Source organism: Danio aesculapii, chromosome 3 (genome assembly GCF_903798145.1).
Source record: "Danio aesculapii chromosome 3, fDanAes4.1, whole genome shotgun sequence".
Classification (NCBI taxonomy): Eukaryota; Metazoa; Chordata; class Actinopteri; order Cypriniformes; family Danionidae; genus Danio; species Danio aesculapii.
Genome location: NC_079437.1, coordinates 8,382,939 through 8,392,938, shown reverse-complemented (window position 1 = coordinate 8,392,938; position 10,000 = coordinate 8,382,939). Strand labels below are relative to the sequence as shown.

At 45.8% G+C, this 10,000-nt stretch overlaps 1 protein-coding gene across 1 annotated transcript in view; it reads right to left on the bottom strand.

Annotated features, from left to right (window-relative positions):
- The window catches only part of grin2ba (glutamate receptor, ionotropic, N-methyl D-aspartate 2B, genome duplicate a), a 51,876-nt gene that overhangs the window by 27,490 nt on the left and 14,386 nt on the right, over window positions 1–10,000 (bottom strand). The window contains 1 exon segment of the mRNA XM_056453078.1: window positions 7,321–7,896. Coding sequence (XP_056309053.1) covers window positions 7,321–7,875 — 555 coding nt within the window. The 5' untranslated portion in view covers window positions 7,876–7,896.

Below are 10,000 nucleotides of genomic sequence, written 5' to 3'. Positions count from 1 at the left end.
CAGTAACAGAGTTGTCGATAACAGAGTCGACGGTAACAGAGTCGACGGTAACAGAGTTGACAGTAACAGAGTTGACGGTAACCGAGTCGATGGTAACAGAGTCGCCTATAATAGAGTCACCTTTAACAGAGTCGACAGTAACAGAGTTGATAAAAACAGAGTCAACAGCAGCAGAGTCGCCTATAACAGAGTCGCCTATAACAGAGTCACCTATAACAGAGTCGACGGCAACTGAATCGACAATAACAAAGTCAATAGCATCAGAGTCGCCTATAACAGAGTCGACAGTAACAGAGTCGTCAGTAGCAGAGTCGACAGTAACAGAGTCGACAGTAACAGAGATGACAGCAGCAAGGTCGACAGTAACATGGTCAACAATAGCAGAATTGCCTGAACAGAGTCACTGCAACAGAGTCGACGGTACCAGAGTTGACAGTAACAAAGTCGACAGTAGCAGAGTCAACAGCAGCAGAGTCGACGGTAACAGAGTTGACAGTAGCAGAGTCGACGGCAGCAGAATTGTCTAAAACAGAGTGGACGGCAACAGAGTCGACATTAACAGAGTCTACGGCAGCAGAGTCGACAGCAGCAAAGTCACCTATAACAGAGTCGACAGTAACAGAGTCGCCTATAACAGGGTCGATGGTAACAGGATCGATGGCAACAGAGTCGATAGTCAAAAGTCGACAGTAACAGAGGTTTTTTGTTTTCACAGCTGTCGTCACTGGCTTGCTTGGATCGGGTCTTGTGGAGCTGCGCATGGATGGATTTGCTCTTCAGTGTTTGGACTCTCAGCAGTGAAGATTAAACCACACTGAACTGAGCTAAACTGAACTTCAGCTCTGAACACTGGAATTTACTAGAACTATGTTAACCTGCTTTGACACAATCTACATTGTGAAAAGCGCAATATAAATAAACATGAATTGAATTTAACAGTCGACAGTAGCAGAGTCGACAGTAACTGAGTTGACAGCAGCAGAGTCGACAGTAACTGAGTTGACAGCAGCAGAGTCGACAGTAACTGAGTTGTCATTGTCCATCATGTTGGGCTTTAGCTGCAGATGCTAACCTCACAGTAGACTCCTCATGGCGTGATTGCATTTATCATCTTATTGTGTTTACAGACTGAACAGACTGAACTATGACGGTATCAGAGTTGATCTATCAGCGCTTTACAGACTGATCTGCTTTTTATAACCGATGGAACAGAGATGAGCAGAACACAGAGACACAAGCTCAATGTGTTCATCACTGAAATGACTGATCATACAGAATCTAGACTCATGCTAATATCAGTAGATTAAACACACACAACAGATGAACATTAGCGTTGATTATCTGAGGATAACTGAGTGAGTGAGGAGGAGGAGACAGCTGTAGTGGAGTCTATGAGTTCATATTTAAGATAAACTCTCCCTAAATACACACACAGGCATTATTTAGAGATAACTTGATGTGATCTGTGCTATGATTGAGAACTGCTTCAGTCCAGCAGGAGCTGCAGATGTGATGGGGAATGCTGACAGAATGATCATTAATGACTGAATTAATTAGTGAATCAGACTGACTCACAGCAGCTTCACGGAGATAAACTCAGAGAAGAGCCGAGCGGCGGACAGACGACCAGCAGGTCAGACGGAGCTGAAGAACACACACTCATTACACACAATAATCAGATCATCGATGACGGAAGCATGATGGAGTCTGATATCAGCAGCACACTCCTGCTCTACAGACCAGCGTCATAACACACACATTCTGTTCATTAGTCTGTTTAATATATAACAATAATCAGAATATTTTAATATGTAGTGTATTGTGCCTAGTGTGTGTCAGTGTGTGCCACTGGCTTTCTTGGTTTGGGTCTTGTGTTTCTGCACATGGATGGATTTACTCTTCAGTGTTTGGACTTTCAGCAGTGAAGATTAAACCACACTGAACTGAACTGAACTTCAGCTCTGAACACTGGACTGACACCGCTTCAGTTTACTAGAACTTCAGTGTTCAGCTGCTGTCACACACACTACAGTGTAGAAGAGCTGGAGAAACACAGATGAGCTGAAAATGTTATTAAATATTGAGCTTATTCTGCGATGCTGAAGTCTGCTCGTTTCTGCCATTGTTTTAGATCTACTCGCTCTACAAACAAGTGTGTTCCTGACTATACATTATAAGCAGATTAATATAATAAGATCATTTCAGTGTGCATCATCACGCAGCAGAACCAGCCGTTATTAACGTCTAGAAGTGAATGGAACTGAATGAGAGCCGACATCTAGAGACAGACAGACTGTAATGACTGAGGCCACTCGTACGAGAAGAAAAGCGTAAGCGTTGTTTTCCTTTACCATTTTCAATGCACTTTGTGCCCGCGCTCACCTACTGTCACAATCACCAGCGATCTAATCCTGGCAGATGACTGGTAAACATGCTGATCGCTAACAAATTACAAATCCGCCATTACATGGACTACAAGTCCCAGTCATGCACCACTCAAACACACCGATCCCTCATTCGGTAGATTACACACACTCACGGCTACTCATGAACTGATTACAAGGACTATTTATACAGCGCGCACACACACACACACACACACAACTTTGCTGAGTCTTGTAAAACAGTATTGTGAACATTACGACGCGTTTTCCTTGCCTTGTTTTGCTGTGTTTTAGTTTGTGTTTGTTTATGTTGTCTGCTGTCTGCCTGTACTGACTATTCGCCTGTTATATGACCAGATTCCCTTTGTACATCTGTTTGCCCCTGTGTTGACAATTGCATGCCTGACCATCTCTGTTCAATAAACCCTGCGTTCGCATCCGCACTTCCTTTGTCAGCGTCCACTTCACATTACACCTTACCTCTTATTGTAACTAGACGACCATATAGGATGACTAACGCACAGACCATTGCTGTGCCTCATGTTTTACTTATGGAGAAAAGTACAGCGCTGCAGTGTTTGAGTGCGCTGTGTGTGTCTGAGGTCATTAGTCTGCCATTATTGCTGAAATGTGTGTATTCCATACAAAGTCTGAAGGAGATTGATGAGTTCTACTTACATGAATCGCAGTGCGCTCGCGACATTCTTAATAGTTGAGATGGTTTTAACTAGGTGTACCTGGACAATGCGAGCGTGGCTCAACATGTGCGTTGCTCACTATTTGTGCATGCAAGCCTTGCGCCTCCATTGGAAATAGCCCTAAGCTTATTAGCACTGCTTCCAAGGCAGACACATTTAATAAAACTACAGCGCTTCATACTGAAACTTAATAGCGATCAATAAATCAATAAATACCAATACCGATCACCCAGCTCTACATACACATATACATACAGTCCAGCCCAATATTATTCACACCCCTGAAGTTTTTGACTGGCCACTCCCCCTAACCCCAACCTGATTGGCTCTCGTGAAGTTACACAACAACATTATTTTGGTGGTTCAGCACGGGAAAGCACCGTATTCATTGTGTGTCGGCACACTTGACCTGTGAACTCGCCGTCTGAGACACCAGGCGAACTTACGAGAGGCTTTAAACAGTCCATTAGATTTCTGCCACTGGTTTTGGGCACACGTCGTCCTGTTCAACACACGCTGGGTCAGTCACACATGCTGTGGTTCCAGTGGAGCAGACAGTCACAGGACAAGAGAAGACCCCTACTGAAAAAAACTGCTTAAACCAGCTTAGGCTGCTGGCTGGTTTTAGCTGGTCGACCAGCCTGGTTTTAGAAGAGTTTTGGCCATTTTTAGCCAGGTCTTAGCTGGTCAGGCTGGAAAATGACCAGCTAAAACCAGCTTGATCAGCCTAGCCAGGCTGGGAGCCCAGCCAAAACCAGCTATGTCCAGCTTAAACCAGGTCAAGCTGGTTTTAGATGGTCATTTTCCAGCCTAACCAGCTAAGACCAGAGTGGAAATGGCTTGAAACCAGCCTGGAAAAACCAAAAAACCAGGCTGGTCAACCAGCTAAAACCAGCCAACCAGCCTAATCTGGTTTAAGCTGGATTTTTCAGCAGGGACATCATCATTTGTTTTATAGCGAGAGAGTTTAAAGTGACTTTAGAGGTCTGCTCATTTGAATACAGCTACGTCTGAAATGAACTCCTAGGAGATACTTTACAACGATAACCTGGCTTTATTTAGTTTATTTTATCTAGAAAAGGTAGTAGTAGCCTTATAAACAAACAAAAGCTGTGTTACTGTTGTGAAGCGTTTCATCTGTACACTGAATATATTATTAACTACATATAAAGCTCAGGTGTGTTTATTTTGCTGAAAGGATCCTGAATGACTGTATGTTCAGGGTTCAGCGAGCTGTGATATCAGCACTGCGCTCGCCTTCATTATTCCCCTCATTTCTACTGTAATTAATGAATTCTGCTGCGTTTATATCTGCTTTCCCTCTGATGTTCAGCTGTATGTTCAAGTGTGTGTGTGTGTGTGTTTGGTGAATAATAAAGGGAGCGCTGATTGCGGAGCTGCAGCGGTGTGTGCCGTGACTGCAGCGAGTGAAGCTTTGACATTGTAAAGGTTGAGCCGCTGTTACAGCTGAGCGTGGGCCGACACACTCCTCATCCTCATCTGCGCTTATTCCAGAGCGTTTATGTGTGTGTATGTGTGTGTGTGTGTGTGGGCGCAGGTCTGAGTCACAGGACCCCAGTGCTCTCTCTCTCAGAGTCTGGCGGATCATCATCATCATCATCATCATCATCATCATCATCATCATACACACACACACACACACACACACACACACACACACACACACACACACACACACACACACACACACACACACACACACACACACACACACACTCATTTGCACAGCTCTCTTCATGCTCTCCTCACAGCTGTAGGGATGTGTGTACTGTACAGACTGTATATTCTCTAAACTCAGCGCTCACAGTAAACACTCTTCTACATCTCCACGCTCCTTCATTCTGTCTGATTTATCAGCCCTATTCATCATAGAGATCAAAAACATCAACACACAACGTCTGAAAGCACTGCTATTGCTGTTCTTGAGTAGTGTTTGACCAATATAGATCTGCCATTTTACAACTATCATCATCGGCCAATAAGGTTCTGTTTGAGTCCCGCTGAACCAGCAGGGGGCGATAATCACACTTTTATGAGTTCACACCAAACACGAATTGCCAGCGTGAAAACAGAGGCGGATTACCGTCCCTTTGTGTGAGCGATGCAGAATAGTCAGTGTGTGTGTGTGTGTGTGTGTGTGTGAACGCTGACAGTTCAGATTTACTGGAGATATGCAATTGATCAACTGTACTCATTTTAATATTGTGCGCATACACTGTCTTTACTTTGTCATTCACAGGATAAGGGTTCATTAAATATGTTGTCCTTTAAAGTAAATATGGTGTTGAGCAGGTCGCGCATGTGTTTTTGTGATGCGTGACTGTATTCTGATACAATCAAGAATGCGTGATTACATGCTGTCATGGCTCTGCAGTCAATAAATGAAATAAAAAACAGCACCAATATAACGGAGTCGACGGTAACGGAGTCGACAATACCAAAGTTGACAGTAACAGAGTCGACAAAAACAGAGTCAACAGTAGCAGAGTCGACGGTAACAAAGTTGACAGTAACAGAGTCGACAGTAGCAGAGTCGACGGTAACAAAGTTGACAGTAACAGAGTTGACGGTAACAGAGTCGACAGTAACAGAGTCGACAGTAGCAGAGTCGACAGTAACAGAGTCGACGGTAACAAAGTTGACGGTAACAGAGTCGACGGTAACAGAGTCGACGGTAACAGAGTCGACGGTAACAGAGTTGACGGTAACAGAGTCGACAGTAGCAGAGTCGACGGTAACAAAGTTGACAGTAACAGAGTTGACGGTAACAGAGTCGACAGTAGCAGAGTCGACGGTAACAAAGTTGACAGTAACAGAGTCGACGGTAACAGAGTCGACAGTAGCACAGTCGATGGTAACAAAGTTGACAGTAACAGAGTTGACAGTCACACAGTTGACAGTAACAGTGTCGACAGTAGCAGAATCGACGGTAACAGAGTCGACAATACCAAAGTTGGCAGTAACAGAGTCGACGGTAACACAGTTGACAGTAACAGAGTCGACAGTAGCAGAGTCGACGGTAACAAAGTTGACAGTAACAGAGTCGTAGGTAGCAGAGTCGACAGTAACAGAGTCGACGGGAACAGAGTCGACAATACCAAAGTCGACAGCAGCAGAGTCGACGGTAACAATGTCGACAGTAGCAGAGTCGACGGTAACAATGTCAACAATACCAAAGTTGGCAGTAACAGAGTCAACTTTAGCAGAGTCGACGGTAACAAAGTTGGCAGTAACAGAGTCGACGGTAGCAGAGTTAATGGCATTAGAGTCAAGGGTAACAGAGTGAACTAACAGAGTGAATGGTAACAGAGTCGACAGTAACAGGATCAATGGTAACAGAGTCGATGGCAACAGTGTCGACGTTAACAGAGTTGACAGTAACAGAGTCGATAGTAATGGAGTCGGCGGTAGCAGAGTCGACGGTAGCAGAGTCGACGGTAGCAGAGTCGACGGTAGCAGAGTCGACGGTTTTAGGCTAAGAACCCATAAAAATTAATTATAAAAAAAAATATATATTTTTTTTTAAGAGTCGACGGAAACAAGATTGATGGTAACAGAGTTGACAGTAACAGAGTCGACAATAACAGAGTGAATGGTAACAGAGTTGACAATAACAAAGTAGACGGTAACAGGGTCGATGATAACAGAGTTGATGATAACAGAGTCAATTGTAACGATGTCGACGGAAATAGAGTCGATGGCAACAGAGTTGACAGTAACAGAGTCGACAGTAACAGAATCGACGGTAACAGAGTCGACAATAACAAAGTTGACAGTAACATAGTCGATGGGAACACAGTTGTCGGTAACAGAGTTGTCATTCTCCATCATGTTGGTCTTTAGCTCCAGATGCTAACCTCACAGCAGACTCCACATGACGTGTCTAAAACACGGTTTTCTGTATTTTCATCATCTTATTAGTGTTTTTAAAGAGTGAATTGACTGTTAAATGATGGTAGTCGACACATCAATAATCTTCTATTCCTGAATCCTAACGAGCCCAGCGACCAAAAGAGGCCAAAGTAAGACTCAAAATCAGCACAGAGTGGATGAAAATGACCCAACAGCACACAAGGGTTAATTAAAATAAACATAGTCATATATTGGCTAAACTTCGGCCATCCACTGCCGCGCATTCAAATACACACTGGGAGGAACACCAGGACCACACACACACACACACACACACACACACACAGCCCCAGCAGCAGTGTTACCTTGGCAGCCATGATCATGGAGGATCCGCCCTTGACGCCCAGTATGGGGATGTGTGTCTGTGCAGAGATGAAGTCCAGGATCTGGGCGATGGCCTCCTGGTCAGTGTCGTCGCCGAACACCACACCCTGCAGCCAGTGCTCCGTCATCAGGTCGCAGATGCTCTTGATGATGCTCTTGGGGTCCGTCTCGTTCATGGTGAGCATCTCCACGCCGGGCACTAGCGCCGCCTGCCCGAACTCCTCCTTATCCCGCGCTCCGGCCATAACCACCTCACTGGAGTTCCCCACCAGCACCACTGCGATGCTCAGGCCCTGCAGCAGCTTGGAGACCGGCGGGTACGGCGCTGCCGGTGGGAGGAAGTGGGCCACGCCCCCTCCGCCACGCTCGCGCCGTGATTGGCCCACCGCCGGCAGCAGCAGAAGCAGCAGCCACACACACATCAGCTGGCAAAGCGAGGGGCGGAGCCTGACTGCAGTGGGTGGAGTCTGTGGACAGAGCCATGCCCGCTGTTCCTGAGGGGGCGGAGCCGAGCAGTGGTGAACGCAGACAGACATGATGATGGAGGAGAGAGAGACCTGCGGGACACAGAGCAGTGTGTGTTTATTATCATCCGCACATCTGTTTACTCATCAACACTGACAAACAACAGAGGACACACAACACTACACCACACGTGCCGCAAACAGCTCATCAGTCCACAGTGGACACACCAGTCAGCAGCAGCAGCACTGAGAGGAGCAGAAGACTGCACTCCTAACACTAAAATAACCATCAGACGGGCTGTGTCTAAACATAGAAACATTCTCAAATCAAGAAGCCTTTACTGCACCAGTCAAAATAGTGTTTTGAAAAATAATGAGTCAAACTGAAGTGAGTTTATCCTTAAATAAGCACAGTATTCAGCCAGCGGGGGGAGCAGAATGAGCGTCTGTCAGCCTGAACACTGGATTATTAGACTGCAGCACTGGCAGACCACTGCGCTCATACAGTCTGAAGCTGATCACACTGCACACACTGGAGGACCACACAGAGCTGAGCGACACCAGACAACTCTGGAAACCACAGACAGATGCAGGACTGCAGGAGTGTGTGTGTGTGTGTGTGTGTGTGTGTGTGTGTGTGTGTCATACATGAATAAAGCAGCAGCGCTCACACTCATCAGATCAATATTTGATGGAGCGTCTTCAGCCGGTGTATTATAGACCAGATAAACTCTCCCTGATGGACAGATTCAACACGCCTTACACACACACAATGCTATAACACACACACACACACCACTGCAACACACACTGCAACACTGTAACACACACCGCAACACTGTAACACACACTGCAACACTGTAACACACACCGCAACACTGTAACACACACCGCAACACTGTAACACACTCTGCAACACTGTAACACACACCGCAACACACTCTGCAACACTGTAACACACACCGCAACACTGTAACACACTCTGCAACACTGTAACACACACTGCAACACTGTAACAAACACCGCAACACTGTAACACACACCGCAACACTGTAACACACACACCGCAACACTGTAACACACTCTGCAACACTGTAACACACACTGCAACACTGTAACACACACCGCAACACTGTAACACACACCGCAACACTGTAACACACACTGCAACACTGTAACACACACTGCAACACTAACACACACCGCAACACTGTAACACACACTGCAACACTGTAACACACACTGCAACACTGTAACACACACACCGCAACACTGTAACACACTCTGCAACACTGTAACACACACCGCAACACTACAACACACTCTGCAACACTGTAACACACACTGCAACACTGTAACACACTCTGCAACACTGTAACACACTCTGCAACACTGTAACACACACTGCAACACTGTAACACACACACCGCAACACTGTAACACCCACTGCAACACTGTAACACACACACCGCAACACTGTAACACACACCGCAACACTGTAACACACACCGCAACACTGTAACACACACCGCAACACTGTAACACACACTGCAACACTGTAACACACACTGCAACACTGTAACACACACTGCAACACACACTGCAACACTGTAACATACTGCAACACTAACACACAGTGCAACACTGTAACACACACTGCAACACTGTAACACACACTGCAACACTGTAACACACACTGCAACACTGTAACACACACCGCAACACTGTAACACACACTGCAACACTGTAACACACACTGCAACACTGTAACACACACTGCAACACTGTAACACACACTGCAACACTGTAACACACACTGCAACACTGTAACACACACCGCAACACTGTAACACACACCGCAACACTGTAACACACTCTGCAACACTGTAACACACACTGCAACACTGTAACACACACTGCAACACTTTAACACACACCGCAACACTGTAACACACACCGCAACACTGTAACACACACTGCAACACTGTAACACACACTGCAACACTGTAACACACACTGCAACACACACTGCAACACTGTAACATACTGCAACACTAACACACAGTGCAACACTGTAACACACACACCACAACACTGTAACACACACTGCAACACTGTAACACACACTGCAACACTGTAACACACTCTGCAACACTGTAACACACACTGCAACACTGTAACACACTCTGCAACACTG